Here is a 26030-nt window from a genome sequence, read left to right as displayed (position 1 = left end):
GTTGGAAGCTACTAAATGTCAGGTACCTCTACAGGGTAGGTATATTCTATTTTTTGATCAGTTTTGTTTCATGCCGCCGGCCACCGGACTATTATCAAAAAAGTCAAAAAACTTACTGTACGGTAGGTAACATTAATTATTAGCAAAGTCAGTAAAAAATATTGTTGCATATCTGGTGTAGGTAGTGTGACGTGATCCGTGCTCTAGGGCGGCCGCTACCCGCGGGGCGGCGCTCCACTTGCCCAGCGGACTGTGAGACCCTGCCCTGCCTGACCGTTGTGTTTTCGATACTCACTGACCACCTCTCAGACGATAGCTGAAAAAGTAAGCTTCTGTTTTTATGCGACATTGACATAAAAACAAATTGCATCAAATTTATGATGTTCTTTAGACGAGCAGGCTTAACGGGCCAGTCACAACTCAACCACTGGAACGTTAGAAACATTATGTACCTAATGTAAATAAAAATATCGTAAAGGAGACTGGCCAGTCTAGAGATAACAGTGAGTGAATCTTGTAAGTAAATCAAAAGCATTTGTAATGATGTCAGTACATAATACATTTATTTTTTTGTATGTTTTCTTAATAAATTAATTACTTACAATAATACATACAATTAATTGCTTACGGATATGACAATCTGTTGGCCGCGAGACCTCATTGAAGCTAAAAATAATTATTACAATAGGATAATAGTGATTATTTGCTGTCAGTAATTTGAAATTGATTTCGATACAATACCTACATGGCTTCAAATAGCCTCGCACCAGCGTCAGAACATGCTTACTGTATTTGTTATTACAGCAATTAACTTTTTGATTTCATTTCATTGAGCAGTTACAACCTATGGGACTGGGGGCCGATTTTTGAATTTCGACCGCTCGATTTCGTGTATTTCGTTCAATAATATCTCCACTACTAGGCATTTAAATTCTACTAATAGAATTGAAAACGAGTGGTCAATACCACTAGATTCCCAATTTCTATCGCTCGTATTTCAAAGATAAGCATTTCGCCGTTTTCCACAGATTTTCGAGTGACGAAATCGAGCGATGGAAATTCAAAAATCGTTTAGTAATAACGCACTTCCAAAATAGCCATTCGTATATTAGCATAAGCTAACTTGATAATTTTGTTACTAGGATTTTTTTTTGGAATTACATATGTAATTAAGACAATATAGATAATACTACTTTGTAGCAACTTTCATTAATCCTTTCAGCTACAGTCCAAAACACACAGTATGTGACAAATGATCTCAAATAAAAGCAATGATAATAAACTTGTGTCTATTTATGAGAACGACGAATTCTAATTCTTATACATAAAAATATATTAGGTAAGTAGGTATTTTATCCTTGTTCAGTCAACAAAGCTTAAAACAAAGCTACATAATTGTATGCAGGGGTGCTAAGCTAATAGTTTTGGTGACCACAGTTGGTCTTTTGGACAAAGTTAGTAGGTATTTCGGAACGAAATATGCATACAGTAATGTAAGTGTTAAATCTTGGTAACAAACTGAACGAGTATAACATAAAATATCTGAATTTTTAACGAATCCAATTTAAGCTGCCAGGGTTGATTCACGAAAGCTGGACGAATGGAATGAACGAAACTTTCATTGCATGAGTAACCCCTGTATCGGTATACAGTCAGAGCCACCATTTTATTGGTTAATGTGATACACACATAGATATTTTCATTCACTCATTCATTCCATTCGTGCCAGCTCTTGTGAATCGGCCCGTACATGATGCCTTCGACTTAATTTACTGACAACTGCCCTCGCATTGACGCAATTGCCTATATGACAGCAACTTTTATATATTACAATCTCATCAAATTAATTTAAAATGTCTATTTATTTCATCACATACAAATGTCAAGCTAAGTTTAAAGCACACACGAATTATAATTTCAATATCCCTCCAGTTATCATAGCCAGTCGTCGTTTTGTCCCTCGTCTAGCAATAGCATAGTAAATTCCTATTCATACATTCACATAATAAATACTTTAGCATGTCATATCATGACAAGTAGATAATGTAGATATCATAATGTTACTATACGCGATTATGACTATATACATTCAATTTTCATTAAAATACTACATTCATACAAAAATAGATTTTAATTAATAGTTTGAAAGTAGATTATTTTGTTACAGGGTTAACCAATAATCATATGGAGAAGATTATAGCAATATTATAGGTCTACGCAATTTAGAGAGGCGAATGGAAAGAATGATTAATGAACGGCATTCATTTAAAAAAATCTGATTATTGTCTATTATAACAGATCATATTGTTTATGTTCTAACGAAATCTGTATTTAATACTTAACATATTTCCGAGACAGTGCAATAAGCAGAGTCCAGAGACATTTAAATCTTAAGATATCTGCGACGCGATGGCCCTTCAGCCACCCACGGTCGGCGCTGGAAACACGTCCCTGACTCGATTCTGATGATACTAGTCTCGAACTAGGTAAACTCGAGGTAAGGTGGATTCGGGTAATTTCATATGTCGGATAATTCCGGAAGTCAGATGAAAATCACCATAAGTTCCATCATAACCCTTCCCATCTGTATTAAATTACTAAATTAAAAATATTGTCATGTAAGGAACAAATTTAAACAACTTTTAACAGAGATCAGATCAAACCATACACGCAACATCTTGTAAGTATACAAAGTGGAAGACATTGTTGGGTCGCAGGGCCTTCATCTTATAACATCTTGTAACTTTTAATTATCTCATATGGTTAACCCATAGTGATGGATTAAAACAGCCTACACAACAAAAACATACATATAATTTTATGCATAATTAGATTTATAAAATCGATTTGTTCTTGTATTTTTGATAGTAAATTAATACATTTTCCGATGCTTATATGCGCAGAATTGTAATTTAAAAAAATCACATTTATTTTAAGACGAAATGGCGGAAATTTAGGAAAATGCGATAAGCTGATGATTTGTAGTATGTGAATCAGGCGGTTTTTTCGGGGTTTCCAATTATTTTATATTTAAAAACTTTATTATATGTATATCACAAATAGTGTAAATTTCTGATGGTAGTATGATTTTTTAAATATCTTTTACCAATAATTGTATACATATTTAATAAATTATGATTTACCCTATGTAACTTCTAACACTGATTTAGCTGTGCAAATCGATGTTTAAATTTTATATAAGATTATTTTTTTCCAAAATTAGTGACACATATTAATTTCGAGAAAAAAGAAAAAATCATGCATTTAAGGGTTAAGAGAAGTATTGTTTCTTAAGAGGAATAACTGCATTTAATGTAATTTTTGTCCAATCTAGACAAGATTGGACAGCAGATAATAACGGCAATTTTGTGTCTGGGATATAAAACAGAGCTTTTAACATTCTTGATAGACATATGATAAATGGAAATCAATTGCGATACAGATATTTTTAAATAAATGATATCCTGTTTAAAATAAAATTGAGCAATTTCATCGATTTAGGGTAGTTTTCTAAGTTTCCCACGTTGGGCGAGACCAATCAATTCTTCCACGCTGTATATTACCTATATCGTCTACGTCTTACACATCTAAATGTATAAGATATGAAATATGTAATACGAATAGATAGCTATTGTATTCGTCTAGCGTTTCCCTGCATATGTCGAAAGTTTAAACCAGGGATGATGCGGATGCAGATTTTTTGTCAACCACGGATGCGGATGCGGATGTCAAGATTAGGTACTTAAAAAACGTCAAATATTACATTTTTAGTAATTTTTATTAAAAACAACGACAGGTTTAGTATTTGAGCAAGAATATAGGTGCGTTATATTTAATAAACAGTAACTTGCCCGAGCTATGGAGAGGGCTATGCTCGGAGTTTCTCTGCGTGATCGAATCAGAAATGAGGAGATCCGTTGACGAACTAAAGTCACCGACATAGCCCACCGGATTAGCAAGCTGAAGTGGCAATGGGCGGGCCACATTGCACGCAAAGAAGATGGCCGATGGGGTCGAAAAGTGGTCGAGTGGAGACCACGGACTAGCAAGCGCAGCGTAGGACGTCCACCCACAAGATGGACAGACGACCTTGCTAAGGTCGCCGGAGGGCGCTGGATGCGGGTCGCTTCCAACCGGTACGAATGGAGGTCCAAGGGGGAGGCCTATGTTCAGCAGTGGACGTCTTACGGCTGAGATGATGATGATGATGATGAACTTGGCCGACTTTTCTGGATCTAGACGATTTCGTAATAGGTAATGACGAAATTACCTAGCACATACGCCGCCGCTAAGACGTTCCTGTACCGACTTGTTCGACATCCGCATCCGCATAAGATCGCATCGATTTTATGCGGATGCGGATGTTGAAAATAATGCGGATGTTTCGCGGATGCGGATGCGAATATTCGCAACATCCCTGGTTTAAACGGCCATATGTACTGTAAAACTGTGTAAAACGTTGTACAATACACGTGCGAATAGGTAATTCGCAACTCGTGTCGATTTAAAACACTCCCTTCGGTCGTGTTTTAATTTATTGCCACTCGTTTCGAATTTCCTCTTTTCCGCACTTGTGTCGTAAATAACTATTTGTGACGTTATCTATGAAAAGGGACCTTATTGTCGATGGCGCTTTCGCCATTATTAACGATACTCCGATATAAATACAATGCCGCGCGACGACGTGCGGCGTAAGCGCTATCGACAATAAGGTCCCTTTTCATAGATAATGCCCCATTTCGAGTCTACTGCCTCAATTATGGTTAAAGATGCAGTGGTTCTTCCCAACGAATTGGCAGGAATGTCAATAACGAACATGATGCTTCATTTGCGATAAGTTAAGGTAAGTAAGTAGTATTTCATAGTATAGTATGTGACCCGTACGAAAACCCTTATGCGGATCAGGGCACTGCACTGCCAAAAGCATTATATTTAAAATAATTGTCTTAAAATATATTTTATCTGCTAAAATAGCAACTCGGAATGTTTGTACGAAAAATCAGAAAAGTGACGTCTATAACGTCAGTTAGAAATGTTTTTAGGTAAGATAATAATAATAATATGTCTTCGTCAGTAGGTGTAAGTATCAAACCGCGGCGCTTTTTCGATTTTTTTTGTTGAATCCTCAGGAGAAATCAATTGCGGTAAAATTGCGATTAAGTTTCATTTTTTTTCTTTATACACTTGTGGGCCAAGAAAACTACCGAGTGGACACCAAACACGGCGGCGTCACGGCAGACCTAGAAGAATTTGGCGGCACGATCTTGACGTCTTTCGGAAAGATTGGCCTAATATTGCCATAGAACGAGACGCGTGGAAGAAAGAGAGGGAGGCCTTTGCCCAGCAGTGGGACACAACAGGCTAACAAATAGAATAAATAATAAATTTCTTTATACAATCGATTAATGTATTAAAATATTTTGTTTAGTCACTAGTTAGGCTCTAAGTTTGGTCTGCTTAATAATGTTTATATTAACGTGGTAGCAGTACATGATGGTAATTTCATATGGCGCGTACCTTTCCCGTAGAGGTGTAGGTTAAGACGAAACAGGAGCTGAGTTTTAAATATTTTAGATAAATATACCCGTCTCGCTAACGGAAGCGGCACCTAAAAGTAGTGCGATAAGGACAAGGCGAAAAATCCTGCGTAAAAATCTCAAAAATCGAGGTTTCGTACTCCTCTGTTTCCTCCTCCAAAACTTAACCAATCGTAACCAAATTTGGAAATCTAAATGATTATGAAATTATCTGTGTCGGACCGTTTTGCTTTTTTGGCTAATTGATATCAGTTTTGAATGCCACGCCTCTCATTGCGGCATAGTCAATTAGGCCATTTTGGCCATTTTTGAAGGGCTCTAGCGCCTTAAAAAACAAAAATATAAAAAAAAGCAAAACGGTCCGACACAGATATTGACAATATTAATCTGTGTTGAAAAAATCATTGCTCTAGCTTCAAAAACCACGGAGGAAAACGAGGAGTACGTTTGTATGGAGAAATGACCACTCCCGTTGGCTCTTAAGTAAAGGTGCCGTTGCACAGCGACACACACTTCCGTACAGTAAGCGTGCCGTTCAGAGGGCGCGGGTCGCGGCCCGCACGCGCGCACACACGAGTGTCCATGCACACAGTCCTCGTCTCTTCTGTTAGAGTAGGGATTGCTCCACCATAATTTTTTCGTAGCCCGTCGGAGGAGGATACAGGAAGTTATCCAGTATAATGTCCAATATCGCGCCATCGTCAACTGTAATTAAGACAGACAATAGGTAATTAAGAACCGGGTGCAGATTTGTTTTATTTTTCATCTCACGTGACTGGTGGGAATGGGAATGGTTAATAGTGTTTAATGTTGATTTTTTTAGAATATAACTATCTATTACTAATATATGTATATGTACTACATTGTTGGGCTCATTTCTTTGCAGTTTGTGGTTGAGCTCTTAGTATAGTATGAATAATAATAATAAATCTTACTGTTTATAGATTGTCAAAGAACAGGTCGTATAAAGATCAGTATGTTTCATCTTTTTTCATGCCGCGACCCTTGACATGAGACATATTTCGCAATTTTTCGGTTCGAAAAAACTCGTAAAATATAGAAAAATTATACCTACACCATTTGCATACTAACACAGAAAGCATAAATCATCTTGAAGCTTACTCACCATATAAAGCGGGATAAATCGTCCCCCTGATATTCCTAACAGGTATCTCCATGTTTTTTCCATTTACGAAGAAATTGAGCTCAACATGGTCGTAGGCGAGTCCGATGGTGTCGCCCTCGACCGGCATGACGGCGAAGGGGTTGGTGTCGTCGCGGGGCTCGGGCTCGGGCGCGGGCGCCGGCGTGTCGGTGGCCATGGCCACCAGCAGGTCGGCCGTGGGCGAGTCCCGCGGCGCCGGCGACAGGTGGTACAGCTCCTCGTTCCCGTGCCGCACCGTGCCGTCGCTGTTCAGGCACCACGACTCTTTGTCCACTCCGCCTGCAATGGTAACACCACGTGCATATGAAATATGAACCACTGAGAACGGCACGTGCAAACGTGGCATAAGTACGACTCAAGGTTCACCGTCCCAGGCCTAGGCGGTGGCAGGCGACCTTTAGCTTAATTCCTCGTACTAGCCTTGTCTTGGTTGGGAATCAGAGAATTGCGAAAATATGTAACACATAAGGTTATTTAAATAAAGTTGTTTAATAGATTTTTTCTCTCCATAGTGAGTCACCTCTTAAGCTTAAGACTGAGTCGACCGTCCAGTGACCGCTCATTGGGGGAATTGTGTTTTCTAATAAACCAATAAATTTCTGTATAAATCAGTTCTGTATTAATATTTCTGTCCTTCTTATTTCCCCAATTATAGATATATTATGTGATACAAATGTAACTTTCTGTTCTTTTTTACAAATTTATAGTTTTTAGATTTTTCCCTGTATTTGTAGTGTACGACTACTGGGATGTTGGTGGTAACTACTGGGATTTTTTTTCCCAGTAGTTACCAGTGGTAAAAGATGGGAAAAAAAATCCCAGTAGTTACCACCAAAATATTGTTACAGTTCAATACTAATAAAGACAGTTTAAATATTGAGTGCTTTAAATAATTATAAGTCTGTGTATCAGTGTATCAGTGTATCAGGAAACTTCCTTAACAGTGATCAAAAATATTAAAACAGTTTAACCGGTACAAGTGCAAAAATTAAAATATATGTAAGGATAAATTTAATCGCCCATTTGGAATCTAAATTTAAGATTATTTTACAAGTGATTTTATTGATAAAAAGTTTATGTTTTAGTATTTTTGATCATTTCCAAGACAGTTTACTGAATTGAAACACAAATCAATTTATAATAATTTATTAATGCTAAATGTATTTAAAAAAATTGGCTGTGTCATACAATTTGACTGGTCTGATGTTGATATTTGTATGGAAGAGTCAATTTTTTTCGCGATTTCGGTTTTGGTTCCACAGTAAAACTTGTTTAGTATGACCTACATATTCACCTCGTAAATTATTGCAGGTGACTATAAAAAACAGCCTGTACATATTTATACTGTTTTTATTACTATTTAACAGAAACAATATTTTGGTGGTAACAACTGGGAAAATAAATTCCCACCTTTTACCAGTGGTAACTACTGGGATTTTTTTTCCCAGTAGTTACCAGTGGTAAAGGTAGGAGAAAAAAATCCCAGTAGTTACCACTGGTAAGAACTTGGTGGTAACTAGTGGGAATAACCCAGTATTACTTGCCAAATTTCATATTTCAGGGTCAACAGGAAGTACCCTATCAATTTTGATTCCCTTGAGGGTGTCAAAAATATACGTTTTTTGCGGTATAAACAGCCGTATCTTTTTTTATGTTAAAATCGAAGTTTAATCTTTTCAGCACCATGATAACCACCACAACCATGATAACAATAGAACGTGCACAGAGAGCTGTGCTAAAAGTGGCAACTTCTAAGCCATTTAGATTCCCTACTACTCAATTATACGCTGAGTGTAGTGTCCTCACAGTTAGACAACTATACGTTCTTCGTGCTATTCTTCGCCGACATCGTCACCTCCCTCTCTGTGCCAAAGTATTAAGCAAGCGAAGTAAGCAAACCTCTTGTCCGGTGGTTCCCCAGCGGACAGTATTTGCTAATCACCAATACATATCAATGAGCGCCCGTCTTTATAATAAAATTAATAAACAATTAAATATTTATCCTCTAAACTCCTATAGCTGCAAAACAAAACTAAATGCCTTTTTACAAACACTACCCAAGTAACACACAAGCAGGATAATAGAGTAAAATTATCATCTTATTCAAATTAAGATTGCATAAATTTTGTGTATAAGCGGTGGAAATTACTAAATTCGGAATAAGAGAATATGTGGGCCTAGTGGGGCCTAAATGCTGAATAAATTTTGCATAGTATCGGTTTTGCATATTAAAGCTGAATAATACTTATTTCTTACACAGTTAGTCAGACATTATTCAGCTTAAAGCATTTGTGGTTACTAAAAGCTGCATAATAGCAGCATTAGCAGCAATTAGCTGTATATATTTTGTGTCGTGAGATATTAAGCAGACAATATTAAGAAAAATGTGATAGTGGCTACTAAATGCTGAAAAGAAGCGTCTGTGAAGACTTTCAACTGTATAAAAGCGGTTGCAGTTTCTGTTTTAATGCTAGTTTTTGAATAAAGGTGGACGCTATTACTGGAAGCTGTAATGAAATCCACATATTAATTGTTATTCAGTAGCTGCATATATGGGTTAGTTATGGCTTTTATAGACATAACGTCTGAATAATAAATACTAAAACAACACTTATACTTAAGTTATAGCGATTTTAGTACACATATACTATCTTTTCTTGCTAAAAGCTGCAAAATGAACGCAATGAGCAGCGCTATTCAAACTACAGCTTAGTATCAACAAATGCGCGGTGGAGAGGGTTCCGTAGCTTTATAAGTTTATACACGGTCAACAGTGCTACTTGAGCCTGTTTGCTTTGAGCTTGAGCGTGTTTTTATTTTATTTTGAACGCATCTTGCGTATTTATTCTTTAATCCAACCATTATTTAAAAAAATCTAGGTTTAGTTTTCTTAACAATTCTCTTCGATTGGTTATTTTACACAAGATGCATTGTCGTTTTCATGACGTAAAACAATTGCTAGCTACCATCGTAAACACTGTTAACTGACCATTTGCATACCTTACTGCAACGAGATAAAGTTTACCAATGGCCATTCAAGGTTGTTGCTAGTTTGCAAACAAGGTGGCAAATGCTAGTTATTGATATTGTTGCATTAAAAACTTGTAGACTGGACTGGGTATGTAAAAATAAAATAATCACCCCCATTAAAATATAGCGAAATCTGTTCTCCTGTCGATTTTGAACGGACTGTTTTTAGGTTTCAAGTGGGTCTACTCATACCCATCCCACACTATACTCGTACTCATACCTAAACAATACTGCCCATACCAAACTATACTTGTACTCATACCCGTGATACCCGTTACCAATATACCCGCACCTTCGCACCTATACCATATTCATATTCATACCATACTCGTAACCACACCATACTCATACTATACACATCTTCGTACTCACTTCGTACATCTTTGCGTATACCTTTACCTACTTACATATTTGTCGGAACTGATAACGGAAAAAATAACTGTGTAGTCTGCCGTGCCCCCAGATTTATCATATAACTTAAATATTATATCGCGTTTATAATATTAGTAGGAAGTAGGATTGAACATGGTATAATAATATACTCCGCCTGGTACTCTATTCCGAGATTCGCGTATGACCTAACTGACACGGGCCTACGTCATCATGCTGTTTACAGGTTCTCAAACTTTAAAATGTGGGAGAATTTTAACCAACGGTGAAAATTATTTTAACGGCATTAATTTTAAGTTATTCATGTAGAAACATAGTAGAATAAAACAAATCTAATGTATTAAATTAAACTTTATTTATTTATACAAGACAAACGTTTGAAAAACTAATTCACAGTTACACATTAATTACCAAGCTTACGACGTGAAAAGTTTGGAAAACACTGCGACTGCTGACACTGAGCGAGAAGGAGATAACAATTAACACGCGTTCGACAAGGATGACGGTCAGGGCATGAAGTTATCTAGATCCGAATTGTCAAATGTGACAGAGCTATCCTGTGTTGCCAGTAATGTAAACAGAATTACCCGAACGTCTGAAATTTCTTTCGTGAATCGGAAGATATTTCTAACGAATAATTAAAAATGACGTGTTATTGTAAAATTTAAGATAAAATACATATAAATGTAAATTATTAAATTATAAAGAAATATTTTAACTTATTAACCATAGGTATAATGTACCCATGTAACATGTTATGTTGCAATAAAGTGGCAATGTTATTGTGACGTAGGCCCGTGTCACTCTGGGAATAGAAGACCATGTTTTATTAGACCATGGGATTGAATATTGCCCGTGTTACATACCTATAATGTTTCTCATCAAACTAGTGAGGATCTATGTGGTTTTTACCATTTGTGTATAGAACCCTAATATGCTTTAAGATTGCGAAAACAATTACTATTATACTGATGTTATTCAAAACTTGTTGTTCTAAAACCATTATTATCTAACATGTAGCTTAGTAACGCGAATAATGTGAATGCCTATTCAGAAATTTAGCACATAATAGCTGTGGCAGCAGCTTATATTCAGCACAGTCGGACGCCATTACGGTTGCTCATATTCTAACCTCTAAAATTAAATAGGAATTTAAAATGAACTGAAAAACCCATTTATATTCATTTATAAAACTAGTTTTATCGTAGCATAACTTGTTAAAGTACATTTTCTATCACTAAAACATCTAAACACCGCAAAAAAATTACAAATTTAAAAGTGGAGTATTACATTTTCTATATTTACTTTCTAAACAGTGCATTATTTACGCGGCGCTTTAAAATTTTAAATAAAATGTATATATATATTAACAGTAAAGTCGCATGCGCAATGAAATTGATGTTATGTAAACATCAAATCAATATATGGGTAATGTCCTCCTTATTTTGTATTCACTTCAGACACTACACTTTGACACGAGTTCAGAAATTAAAATGGAAGACAAATCATACACAAATAGCTGAATATATTTTCTGTAACAATGCACTTTTGAACCAAAAGCTGCATAACGTGTGACTAACTGAGTCATTCTATACAAAGCTGGATAACTTTGGTTTAAAAGCGGTATAGAAGCTTTTGACAGCCTCTATACAAGTGTTATTCAGCGATTCAATGTGTGGGCACACACTAATACAGCTATTACATTACTGTTATTCAGTAATAAGCGGCGTGGGCTAGCCCACTTTGCGCCCAAACCTTCTGTATAACGTCTGTATAAGCGCTTATACAGACGTTATACAGCTACCTTATTCAGCATACAGTACGGAATGCTCTATTATTCAAACAATATTCAGCTACTTTTGTGTTACTTGGGTATCATATCAGGAAACTGAAAATCTCTTATCGTGCTTGAAATAACCCATAAATAACTATTGCTCTCCACCTTAAAAAATATCATGCTACTTATAATTACAAACCGCATTACCTACACTCTCTCTAACTTCACGCCTCCCCATACACACCTCATACACTTCACACATCCCCATACACTCTTTTTCTTTTTATTTTTGTGTTTGTATATTACTGTTTTTTTTCTGTCATTTGCTTTGTTACTATATTGAGAGCTTACACCTAGAAGAGGAGGAATCACTGACTCCCGAGTCACAGGCTTGGACCTAGTTCGGGAGGCAGAGGCTCAACCCCACTACACCTGTTTTATAATGTTAATACATTTTATAATGTAAAAAACAATGTAATGTTTAAAGGTTTAAAGCAATAAAGATTTTATTTATTTATTTATATTTATTATTTCACAGTTTCAAGGGACTGTAGACCTGAGAATATGGTTTTGATTTCAATTCGATACGTCCACGCGTTCCCTAGAGACGGACGGACAACAAAGTGATCCTATAAAGTATAAGGGTTCTGTTTTTTCCTTTTGAGGTACGGAACTCTAAAATAATTTAATATAGCAAAGTGCATTGTAGTCTGGCAGAATTATGTATTAGACATAGACATAGAAAAAAATATTGAACATCACAAACATCGCATTAATGGTACATTTGAACAAAAAATATTAAAAAGAAATAAAAGAATTAACATACTAAGTAAGTTATGTTGACATACAAACTGCTTGATGTTAAAAAGGGGCTCGACTCAGTATGACTGAAAACCGTCGTTTAAAGTTTCGGTCGCACTATTAATAAAAAAACAAGTAAAAGAAAATAAAATAGGTGACGGAACGGAGCGAGGAGTGCAAGTTATAAAAAGTATTCGCTTTGCTAAAATGTGTCCCTTGTACAACATATGTATATCTAGAAGTGTCAGGTACTCTACAGTCTACAGGAATCAGGAGTAACTTGTAATAAGTACTAACTCTACCGCAGTAGGAAGAAGGCCGTAACTAAATATATTTCTACATGGCGCGTAACTAAATAGTAGTTACATATATTGTAACAATGTTATTAGCACTAAAAATATTACACGTGATTCTGAATTACGGAAGAGTTATTGTCTTACCCCTTCATCCCTCCCCTCCATCTTCAACTTACCCCAAAGCACCTTAATTCATGGTTATAAATTTTAATAACTTAATAACCATTTCGTCTTCTCATCTTATAAAAAATATGTTAGAAAATTACTAGGTTCAAAGTAGAAAAGCAACTACGAACAATGGTCATTTACTTTTATTCAGATTTAAATAAATAAAATATAATGACAGAATAGATGCCTTTTTATAAAAGTATTTCAACTCGTGGCCTTAGCCACGGACCAAATTGAAAAGACGTAAGTGATTACTTGCGCCTTTTTTATTGTATTCTAGTCTGTTGACACATCGCCCACACTGTTAACTGTACATCCGTGGAACTTATGGCTTTTGTAATAAGGTCCACCGATGTACAGTTAGGTGTGTTGCTGTATGTGTTCTGCCAATCAGGTAAATTAAAAATATCTTTGTTGTATTAAGAAATATGTGCACATACGTCAATTTCCCTTAAGGCAACTTCTCTTATATTATTTAATACATAAAAGAAAATAAACAAATACCAGTAAAAGCGCATTTAATTTCTGCATGATGACCGCAATATAAAATAGGTCAATTTAAAATAAATATTAGTTGCTCACTTCATCCTACTGGCGGCAGAACTAAAAAAACTATTTCAAGATACCAATATCCAATTTTTAGCATAGACTTGAATACTCTATACCACACAAATATTTGGGTCAACATTGGAAGGAATGGGCAAAAAATAATCTACTGCAAAGAATGTTCTGCCAAATAATTTAACTTCCTTTTAGAAACTTTAAAACAAACAGTAGATTTTAAAGCTAGGGCAAATAAACATGGTATTCACCATGTTCAACACTGTATGATGTCATAGGAAACTTTCGCTTAACATGCGGCCAACCAGTTTAATGGCGAATTTGCTACAGTTATGGTAAATAGGTACTTGCTAACTTTCGCTCACGCAAACAAAAGACTGTCGCTTAGCTTCACCAATATTTTCAATCATTTTAAAGTTTTGCATGGACGTAATACAAACGTATTACGGACGTATTACAGCAGCTATTTAGTAATTTATTTAATTATAATTGAAAAATACTTTACCCTTCCACTGTTTGAATTAGCATTCAGCCTGCGCCATGACCTTCTAAGAAATCAGTGTCATAATATTATTGGCACAGTTATGCCAGCAGCACAACATACTGTGTACTATATTCAGCATGGTGATTCATGCTGAGGCAATATTGCACCCTACATGGACATGGCATTGTATAAGGAGGGTCGAGGGCAGTATTACTCATTTCTTCTAACTAAAAGAGTGCAATACAAACACAATATTTGTTAGATAAGAATCTATGAGATTAACCCGAACCGTAAATCAAAAGAAAGGGTCATGATTGTGGCAGTGTGGCTGAACAAGTTTGGGTCATGCATTCCACTAGTGTTAAACTAGTTACTGAAATTTTTGATGAACATGATGACTTGTTTTTCAGGGGCATTTAAAAAAAGGAGAAGGTAGTAATCAATAAAAGCTGAACTTGGTTGCTGAACTAAACTGAACTGAACTAAAGCATTTCAAATATACAACACCCATCATGGAAAGGCAAACCTATTTTCTAAAAATGCATATTGTATAGTATGTTTAAAAAAACAGCAGAAAAATGTTGCATCAGTTTAGTAAACTATATGGTGAAGTTTCGCAAAAGGTTGTTCTATATTTAAAACCAAATATGGGAATTCATCAAATCACAGAAGATTTTTTAAAGAATATCTAATAAGTTTATGTTTACAGAATATTATTTGAGGAAAGCATAATTTTTATAAAAGTTGTGTGTCTGAGTTTGGTAAGCTGAAAAATGTAATGCAATGCTTATAAAAAATGAATTACCATGTACTTTATTGAGGTCAGTGTCCCTTGTGGCCAGGCCCACTGCCCACACACCACCCTGCTGCAGCTTCACCTCGAAGTATGCCTTGTTCTGCACCAGCGGTGCATTTCCCAGCGCGCAGCCCGACCCACACACTCGCTGCCCTCCTTTCACCACTACCACCTCATGTCCTATAATTATACAATTAGAATGTTATGCTTGATATAATATTTATTAAGAGTTGAGATGCACAGTACAATTGAAATCTAATTCAATTTGCTCTATTATATTGTTACATTTATCACTTAATTTAATTGAAAACAGAAGACTTTACTCAACAAATAGCTTTAGAGTAAATACATTTAGTTAGAGGCTATTCATAAATTAGGGGGGGGGCGGTCTGGACATCGGATGACGGTAGCATGTTGTAGGAGGAAACGGGGTCATTCGAAGCATGATTTTTGGATGATTTTAGGGGGGGGGGGTCAAAACTCGTCAAAAAACGATGACGTAATTTATGGACAGCCCCTAATACCTAAATGTTTTCTATGGTAACTCTACTAGATGTGTTTTTGGCATGTTGTAGGTGTGTGAAGTCCCCACCCGTATTGGGCCAGCGTGTGGACTATGGGCTGGATGCATATATGGAGATAAGGCCTGTGCACCAGTGAGATGTAAATAGGCTGAATTATTAATATTATTATAGTCGAAAGGGTCAGGTTAAAAAATGTCAACTATAATTATGTCTTTACCCATCTCAGAATAGTTTCGGATATTTGGGAGGAGTGCGCGGAGTCGAACCCAACACTTAGAGGCCCTTTTGACACTTTAATGAAATGTAAGGGTGTACACCGAGCGGATTCTGCCCTTGCCCGTGTCATACTATTAAGATGTAATGACTTATTAAATATATATTGCGATGACTTGTTCAAGGCACATTCAAACACTGCATTGACAACTAATATATTTTAAATATTTCATGAATGTTATCCAGGAACACAAACATGTTTTAATTAACGAAAATGTGAAATGTGAAATACCCATGTGTAAAGTATCCAGTTGCACGGGATTCTCCTTGATACGAATAGGAACAGTTGGTGTCAGGTTAAACCCGTTGAGACACCCCTTTAGGCAACAAAACATTTTTAATTCAAATATTAAAAGGGTTTTCAAACGAATGAATTGTACACTATAAACAATATTGTTAAACAATCGTCATTTTTTGACAACCCACGCAAGGCAAGATCGATGACAGCTGAAATTCGCGATCGCGATTGGATATGACGTTTTAAGAAGCGTTCAGAATCCAACTTATATACTTAAATTCGCATTTTCCCAGTTTTACAGTAGTTATTGAAAATATTGTGGAAAATATGTTGAAATTTAAGTAATTTTTTCTTTTAGAATAAGTGCAGTTTGAAGACTCAGGCGGGCTCGGTGGGCTACATAGAGCCGTCTCGTTAGCCAGTCATATCAATAGGCATCTGAGTCTTGCTATGTATTCTTTGATCTGTACTCTTGCACACAGCGCATGTAGCTCATATAAAGGATTGAACCATGGTCAAGGCCTGTTCACTTCCTAAGAAAGTTATGTCCCCAAATAATTGCGCATGTATGCGCCTGAAGCTTCTATGTGTGCTTTGGCCTCCTAGAAAAAGTTGCCAGTAATCAAAATAAAAACATTTTTCTACAGCAACATTGAGCAATGTTGCTGCCAACTGAGATTTAAATTTTCACGAATTTTTTACATTATTAATCATAAAACGGGACTTCAAACACTTAAAGCTGAACTACACGCGATTAAGTTTTATAATGAATATTTGCTTCCAACTGTCTTTATCAATGTTCATAAAATATATGGAGGGTAGGTACGTCTACCCACCATAATAATAAAATATATTTGTCAATGACTCTGTCCAACTGCTGTGGTTAAAGTTCATAACGAAAATTTTATTTATTAAATCTTTAAATAATAAGTACAACGTAGCGGTACTACCACTTAAGACTCTGTAAGTCTGTCCCTACATGGATTACAGCAATGCACGTAGAAAATGTGCTAAATGCGGAGCAACGGCTGTTGAAGATACATATTTGAGTGAAATTCATAGCTTTAGTGGGTTCAGAAGGAACCGCGTCATAACGCATATGGAAAGCGTATTAATTAACCGTGAAGAAATGTATGAATACAAGTTGGAAATCTGTGTAAAATCCCGTGTGTAAAGTGTAGTGTATCTGTGTGTGTAAAGTGTAAGTAATAGGTAGGCATGCCTATAAAGTTTTCAGTATATTATACTGAAAACTTTGTGAATGCGCTTTATTAACGTCTATTTTTTTATTAAGTTGTCAGGGTTTAATTTTCAGTGTATATTTCTATATGTAAAACATTTTTTTAATAAATAAAATAATACAATGTTATAAACATAAATATGCCTTTTATTTAAATCAATTGATAATACCACAAACAAGGGGTAATATTTGCATCTTTTATATATTTCGTGATATGAAGATAACAAATATGTTTATCAACAGAATTACTACCTATACCTACCAATACCCGCCAGGCTAAACCGGTTGTCAACTTTAGTTCCATTGGTACACAACGACGGCGCCACTAGTATAAACGTATAAACGGTTGGGGACATTTTTTTGTATGGAGTTACCGTTCTTCTCCTAGTGAGTATTATATTCTTTGACCACGATTGAACTCTAAAGGCCGTAACACACTATCGCACCGCACCAAGGTCGCGGTACGGTGCGATAGTGTGTTACCACTTAATGATTGAACAAATCATGTTAGAATCAGTTAGAATCATCTACACTCGTACGATGCAATAAAAAGTATATATAGATGGTCAAGCAAATCTTGTCAGTAGAAAAAGCCGCGAAATTCCAATTTTCTATGGGACGATATCCTTTCGCGCCTACATTTTTCAAATTTTCCGCCTTTTTCTACTGACAAGATCTGCTTGACCCAGATATTATATTTATTGGCGCATGGCACACTGCATCCGATTCGCACGTCGACGATGCGAGCGGGTTGTCGCTATTAGTGGTAACACACTATCGCACCGCACTAAGGTAATTGTGCGACGCACCGATAAGTAAGAGCGAGAAAGAGATATCGCTTTCTCGCTCTTACTTATGGGTGCGTCGCACAATGACCTTGGTGCGGTGCAATAGTGTGTTACCGCTATATAATCCGCACATAGCGTTGTCTCGCTCAAACATCGGAGTGATGTGTGAATCGTATGGAGTGTGCCATGCGCCTATAACAAGCATTATAGTGGTAACACACTACCGCACCGCACCAAGGTCATTGTGAGACGCACCCATAAGTAAGAGCGAGAAACCTATATCTCTTTCTCTCTCTTACTTATCAGTGCGTCGCACAATGACCTTGGTGCGGTGCGATAGTGTGTTACCACTATTAACTTACAAGAGTGAAGCAAAAAAAAAAGTAGTGATGAGTGACGTGGAACCACGTGGAACACTCAACACTCGGTTGGAACCACTGAAATATGAAACCTATGGAAGTGAAACGTCAACGAAAAATGCGTGCCAGTGTGACGTCATCCGGCCGCTAAACATGGCGGTTTTAGTGCTGCCCAAAAGATTTTTACTGTTACTAGGTTTTATCGATACATCGATAACTTTTGAACGTTCTCGGCTCATTTTATTTAAAATATGAATGAATAATGAATATGTATGAATTATTTGAGGAATTTATATTTTAATAGTAAGTAAGTAAGTAAATATTCTTTATGAGTATATTATTATGTGAAAAGATACTTTGATTGAGTAAGATGTGTAAAATCTAAGACAATTTCGTGCTTCGAATTTAACAGGTAAACAGAGATGACGCTGTTCAACTCCATATATATTGCGATTTTTGCGGTAACTCTGATTTTCAAAAGTTGACGTTTGACAACTCAGTGACCGCAAAACACATGGCGCAGTACAGCGCCATCTGTTTTGGATGTCAGAATAAGTGTACGTGTTTTTCTTAGACTTTACCTCTCTATTACAATCAATTTTGTTGTGTTGTCAACCCTAAAGTCCGTAACACACTACCGCACCGCACCTCGACCTTGGTGCGCCGTACCTATAAGTGAGAGCGATACAAATTCAAACTTATCAAAAAAAAAAAACGGGTGAAAAAAAAAACACCTTCAGAACATTTATTTAATTACAAAAATAAGGAATAACTTCCGCTCTTCAACTTCAACTTCTTCAACATTTATTTAGTACTTGTACACGTCAACATTGAATTCACATACAAGCAATAATAATAACAATACATCAACAATTTTATAAAATACAACTAACTGTAACTACCAGTTCAAATTCAAACTAACATATTACAATTACTTATTGATGTACCTATATGGTCTCTTAATGTCGAATTACATAAAAAAAACTATAATAATAATATAAAAAAAGCCCGCAGGGCAGCTTGTGGAGTAACGACCCCACGGAACCGAGGGCTCCCGAGAGTCGGTCAGGGTCTCCGTCTCCAACCACTTTTTCTTTTTATGTTCATTTCTTGGTAACCTGTAAAACATGTTTTAATTATTTAATTAAGATAATTTAGTTGGTTTTAAGCGGGGTAGCATGATAAAGTAAGAAAATATAAATAAACAATCATAATAAATCGATATCAAAGTCGATAAATAAAGTACAACCCTAGCTGAAATGTTTACATTATTTAAGCGTAAAAATATAGTTAAATAAGTCAAATCACTTCATGATCTATAACTGCACATAAGAACCTTGCTATTTATAATGTGAAACATCCTTAAAATTCCCAGGAACATTAACAATAACCAATATTTTTAATGTAAATTATAGCGTACCTGTGTAAGGTTAAAGATGGCTGATTTGGTGTTTTTCTTATGCAGCACCCTAATACACTACACACTGGCATATTCGCGACGTAATTGTTCACATTTGGCTTCAATTATTTTCAAACAGATGCAAAATACTGAAAGATAATTAATAATTTTCATTTTCACCACGACTTTTTGACAGGACAACTACCAGCTGAACTGACTGACAATGACATTTAGGCCGCTAAACATGGCGGATTTTCGGCCGCATTAGGTATTTACGTATTTTCATGAACCACTTTATGTACGTACCGAAATACTGTCATCCTTTTTTGCTGTGGGTGACAGTGCTGAGTAAAAACGAGATAGATAGATATTTATGTTTGTGCCGTCAAAATGGGTGCTATTTCTATAAGCAATTGTACGTATAGAACAATATGTCTTGTCCCTATTATATAGGTCCATGGTTGGAACGAAAGGCTGGTGACGTGTTTATGTTCATGCTCATGAATATGCCAATGCTCATGCCCATGCTCGTGCTCATGCTCATGCTCATGCTCATGCTCATGCTCATGCCCATGCTCATGTTTTGTTTTGTTCTGTCCTGTTCTGTTCTCCTTACATATTTCGCAGTAGTATGGATTGTGACGGCAAAATTTGACACATCTATCGCACTTAGTATGGCTTGTGACGGCAAAATCTTTCACTTTTTTTCGCCTACCCTCATTCGAAAACCGTCCAATAAGGAACTTCGTTCCAGTAATCGAAATAAACCGGCCCAGAGCATGTCGGTCCATGCTCAGGTAAGTATAGGGCTTAGTTTCCCGACCATCACAATAGGATAACTTCAACATAGTACAACACGGATGTGATGACACAAGCTACAACTTGTACCTATTACCTACCTACTGTAAGTACATAAATGTACACTGATGATTTAAATATGAATGATTTAATATTTAACAAACAAGCCCACGAGTGAAAGCTGTAGGTACTTACCTACTGACATTTCCGTTAAAACTCGATCGATTCTTCACTTTTTCAATTAATCATTTACCTTATGTGATCGGAACACGTTAACCTTCAATGGTTGGGCGTCACTAATGGGGGGCGCGAGACTTGATTTCAAGACACTCATCCTGATCATAACCCACCTCACCAAAACATATACCAGTTTGCGTTAGTAATCTTACATACAATCTCCAGGCATGTCTTCCATCTTCTTGGTTTCCACAGCTTTTGGCTCAATGTTTGGCGTTGGCCGGTCGAAGTGTTTTACAGATGGCGCCAGCATAGGTTAAACCTGTCAGTCTTATTAAGAAAAGTGTCAAATGCATGTTTGTTTGTTTTTTTGAGAATTTTAAGGTAGGTAAAATTGTGTTAGACTCCGTCTATTAAGCAAGTCCAAGCAAGTCTAAGCTAACTTTCCACTAATATGAACAGAACAAAGTGACGGAGTAAGTATCATTATAAAGAACAAAACCAAAACGATGTGGAATATAATTAAAAATACGACGCAACAAAAAACACCACAAAACAAAAGCATATCACTTAAAATCGGAAATCGTGTTGTAGAATCGCCCCAATGTATTGCAGATATGTTCAATGAGTATTTTGCATCGGTCGGTGAGTCACCGCAGGCCAGTCGCGCCGGAGTACCTGCGCGCGCGACACCGGTCGGCCGGCCGGTGCTCACCCCTACCGCCAACTCGATCTATATAGGCCAAGTTACTGAACGCGAGATAAACTACGTCATTCGACATCTAAAAAATAAATCAAGCTGCGGTTTAGATGAAATCCCACCAAAACTTATTAAATACTGCAACAAGGAACTAACGGAACCTTTAAGACTTTTAATAAATCAATCTTTTAACGACGGAATATTTCCAGATATGCTAAAAGTCTCAAAAATCGTACCAATCCTCAAGCCGGGTGGTGAAAAAACTAATATGAACCAATACAGGCCCATCGCCCTTTTACCGTCTATCTCTAAGATATTTGAAAAGTTAATGTCAAACCGCGTGTATAGATTTTTTGAGAAATATAATGTGTTAGATAATAACCAATATGGATTCAGATGTAACCGATCCACTGGCCTTGCTGTGTATAACTATATACATGATGCCTTAAATTACATAAATAATAAACAGTACGGCGTCGGATTGTTATTAGACATGACCAAAGCCTATGACCGTGTATCCCACCAGATTTTACTTAACAAGCTATATGGCATGGGTATCCGCGGAAACGCACATGAATGGTTCAAATCTTACCTTTATAACCGTAGACAGTATGTACAATTAGAACACTTAGATATTAGTACAGGGGAAACGCGTATAATAGCCTCAAGAATGCGGCACACGACTTGCTCTATACCGCAAGGAAGTGTTACAGGATGTCTTCTGTTTATAGCATACATAAATGACTTGCCAAAAATTTTAAATACATCATGCGTTATGTTTGCTGACGACGTCTCAATATTACTGAATTGTACAAATAGTGTAGAATGCAATACTCGCCTACTGGAGACTCTCAACACAGTTACTGACTGGCTCCACGAACATAACCTCGATATAAACTTTAATAAAACGAAAATAATACAATTTAAACCAAATCAAAAAAATCCGTTGCATATAAGTTTACAAATTGACAATAATAAAACCATCGAAGAAGTAGACGAGTGCAAACTATTGGGCATAACACTAGACTCGAGTATTAATTGGAAATCGCACATACAGGATATAAAATCCAAACTGGCTAGGTTCACCTACGCATTAAGCATCTTAAAGATTAATACGAACATTGAAACCGCTAAAACCGCATATTTTGCATATGCGTACGCATGGCTACGATATGGTATTATCCTGTGGGGAGAAAGCACCGATGTGCATCAACTGTTCGTTATGCAGAAAAAATGCATTCGTATCTTATCCAACACGCGCGTACCAAACAGCTGTCGCTCATATTTCAAAGAACTGAAAATACTAACACTACCCTCCATATATATAATGGAGGCGGCACTATTTGTAAAAAGTCACCTTCAGTTGTTTGAGATAAAAAAACTGTCAAGACCAAATCGCAAACCAGTCGGTACTCAATTATTATTGCCACCCTCCAAATTAGCTATGGTAAGAAACGGCCCTTACTGTCGATGTGTGCGTATAATGAATAAAGTGCTTAGTTTCCTGAATATAGAAATTAGCGATAAATTATTTAAGAAACAGTTAAAGGATATGTTATTAGAAAAATGTTATTATTCGTTGGAAGACTTTTTTAATGATGAAAATTTGATTATGTAAAATGATAGTTTATAAATTTTATTTTAATTTTTATATTTTATTGTTAAATTTTATTCTTTAGAATGACTATGATTTATGATTATTAATGATTATGTGAATATCTTTTATGCATGAATTAGTCTTAATTTATTATTATTTATTTCTTTGACATTTAATATTTCTTGAAATTAAAATTAGGTATAAGTTAAAATCCTATATTGTACACCCTAGCAGGGTATCATGTACCTACTTGCCAAATGTAAGACCAAATGTACAAATGAACATGATTACAATGGAATAAATGATATGATATGATATGATATGAATATTTTTATATAAATTTGTCATTAGGTAATGATAACATTGCCACACTTTGGCATTGCAAATGCAAAATCCAAATCTCATAGAACTAAACCAGAGACAGGTAAAACCTATGCTAGCGCCATCTATAGGTACAAGCCTTAGACAGTTCCGAACCCCATTGAACAGTCTCGATGCTCATATTCACGGTTAGTATACTTATAGCGTAGTAGTTCCCACAAGCCCTGGCCTCCCTCGAACCTGGTTACCTGCAGTCCTGCACCTTCCTTAACAACTGACTGATCAATCCCGTCTTTACATGATCAATAGCTACCAAAAGAGTTTTTCAATGCAAATGAGTATTATTCTAAGATTATAAAATAATATCGTACTTATTTTTATTAAACGTAGAAATATATAGTTGTTTTTAAGGATTAATTGAAAGATTTATGAGTTTTATATGTACATGTAATTGCAATACCCTTCTAGGGTAACATGTTGTAATGTAACTATTGTGCCTAGAGTAAGACCTGTACACGAACATGAGAGCAATAAAGATATTCTATGTTCTATTGTAAACTCGTCTAAGTATTGATCAGCTGATCACCAATACCTCACATATGGGGACAATAAGAGTAGACTAATGATCTAATGGTAAATAATTGTATTCAGAATAGGTATATAGTGTAATAATGTCCTATATAAATTAAAAACTACTTACCCGTTTAAATCAAAAAATGTTTTGTCATTCCATTTATACCTATAACATAGAGTGGCCATCACTAGAATTGGAAGGAAGCACATATTGACTCAGTATTCATGTTCAAATATTCTTATTGGTTCGGCGGTCGATTTCCATATTTACCTATTGTCTTAATTAATTGGATTATGCAACACAGAATATACGATTATATTGCCTGTGCTTTTCATACTATCGCTATCGTCGGTACTCATCCTGTATGGATTTTTTAAATGAAACCTCATCCTCAGCTGCTATCTACGCCAAAATGATCTTAAGGAGACCTGCCGACCTCAAAAAAACCGGTCAAGTGCGAGTCGAACTCGCGTCCCAAGGGTTGTCCCCAGTACGGACTGCACTCATTTTAGAACAAGCGCCGGACAAAGCGAAGTTCTTACATTCAACTTGGAACACACGGCTGGCTAGGGGCACGGCCAGGCATTTCCATGTTTTTAACTGAGCTGTCAGAGGATAGTTACGCAATACCTTAGCTACTTAAACCAATTATTTGTTCTATGTTTGAGCACTAACCTTCTGCAGCTCATCCTTCGACCTTGCGTGGAGGCGCACCTCTCTCACACCACGCGCGTTTCACGTAAACCAAATACTCCTGTGTCCCTAAAACAGCCCGACCGCGTTTTTTTTCTTAAGTCCGACTCACGCTTGACTGCACATTTCTAATAGGTTTTCCTGTCATCTATAGGTAAAGAACTATTTTGTGCATTTTTTTCAAAATTTTAGACCCAGTAGTTTCGGAGATAAAGGGGGGGGGGGGGTCATTTTTTGCCTATTTTCTTGAATAATTTCTAAACTGCTTATTCCAAAATTATAAAAAATAATAATTTGAGATTCTCAAAATAAGCCCTTTCATTTAATATGCAACACGATATGGTTTGTAAAACTTTGTTTTTTAAGTTTCTCTTTTTCCCCCCAAAAGTGCCCCCTATGTTCAAAATTCTTCAGTTTTCATTACATGTCCGTCTTTGGGTCACAGACTTGCATATGTGTACCAAATTTCAACTTAATTGGTCCAGTAATTTTGGAGCAAATAGGCTGTGACAGACGGACAGACGGACGGACAGACAGACGCACGAGTGATCCTATAAGGGTTCCGTTTTTTCCTTTTGAGGTACGGAACCCTAAAAAGGAGGCAGTAAATTGGATCGTTTTTTAATTTAAGTTTTTTTGATATGTAGGGTGACTGCTATTGCTATAGTTATTACTTATTGCCTATTTGGTCACTACATAGTAATTGGCCTTTACTAATAAAGCAGGAAAAAAGCAAATTGAAACCTTATTGTTAAGAGCGGCCAATTACTATGTAGTGGCCAATAACTATAGCAGTCACCAAATGTTACCTCAGAAATCCGTCATTTCTGAACTGATTTGGAAAATTATTTTTTGTTCGAAGATAGATACTCATAATTATGTAGTTCTAAGTCAAAGTCAAAACCCAGTTTTGACCACGGGAGATAGTAGCTGCCCTCAGTGACCCATTTAAAAAATCTACCCTATATATTACAGTCCTCCATTCATAATTAGTTAATTACCTACTTGTCTGAATTTAGACATAAAGTAGCAATATTATACCAGCTATGCGCTTAAACCAATAACAGTAGGACAATCCTCTTGAATGTGGTTTTACATGTCAAACACCTATCTGTAGGTACCAGGAAGGCGGATACTGATTTCTAGTTCTACTAAATCAATGCGACTCGTTATTGATCGAATCGGTTTGATACATGATATGGCGTGGTGAATCTCCGTTTGTTAGTGGTTAGGGAAGTTAAATTGTATTGTCAACTAACGACACGCCCCGGCTTCGCACGGGTTACACAAACCTTAACATGTTATATTATGGTCTAAGATCCCACGATCCCGTTTCTATGGTCG

The 26030-nt window shown here is 36.3% G+C and overlaps 1 protein-coding gene across 1 annotated transcript; it reads right to left on the bottom strand.

Annotated features, from left to right (window-relative positions):
• Positions 1 to 544: 544 nt before the first annotated feature.
• Positions 545 to 16217, bottom strand: LOC134804881 (SPRY domain-containing protein 7). Its single transcript, XM_063778188.1, has 4 exons — positions 16035 to 16217; positions 15015 to 15185; positions 6664 to 6981; positions 545 to 6242 (listed from the first exon to the last, which is right to left on the bottom strand). The coding sequence occupies exons 1-4, from the start codon at positions 16135 to 16137 to the stop codon at positions 6145 to 6147; spliced, it is 690 nt and encodes a 229-aa protein (XP_063634258.1). The 5' UTR covers positions 16138 to 16217; the 3' UTR covers positions 545 to 6144.
• Between the last annotated feature and the right edge of the window lie 9813 nt (positions 16218 to 26030).

This window comes from Cydia splendana, chromosome Z (genome assembly GCF_910591565.1).
Source record: "Cydia splendana chromosome Z, ilCydSple1.2, whole genome shotgun sequence".
Classification (NCBI taxonomy): Eukaryota; Metazoa; Arthropoda; class Insecta; order Lepidoptera; family Tortricidae; genus Cydia; species Cydia splendana.
The sequence above is the reverse complement of the archived record's forward strand: the minus strand, read 5'-3'. Positions and strand labels throughout refer to the sequence as shown.

What these genes read in the sequence shown, in the direction of transcription:
- LOC134804881 (XM_063778188.1), bottom strand. Translation starts at nt 16,137, where the DNA reads ATGTTTTGTTGCCTAAAGGGGTGTCTCAACGGGTTTAACCTGACACCA. An exon ending in ACTGGATACTTTACACATGG is followed by an intron (nt 15,186 to 16,034) that starts GTATTTCACATT and finishes GTATAATTATAG; the next exon opens with GACATGAGGTGGTAGTGGTG. An exon ending in GATTTATCCCGCTTTATATG is followed by an intron (nt 6,243 to 6,663) that starts GTGAGTAAGCTT and finishes TCTTAATTACAG; the next exon opens with TTGACGATGGCGCGATATTG.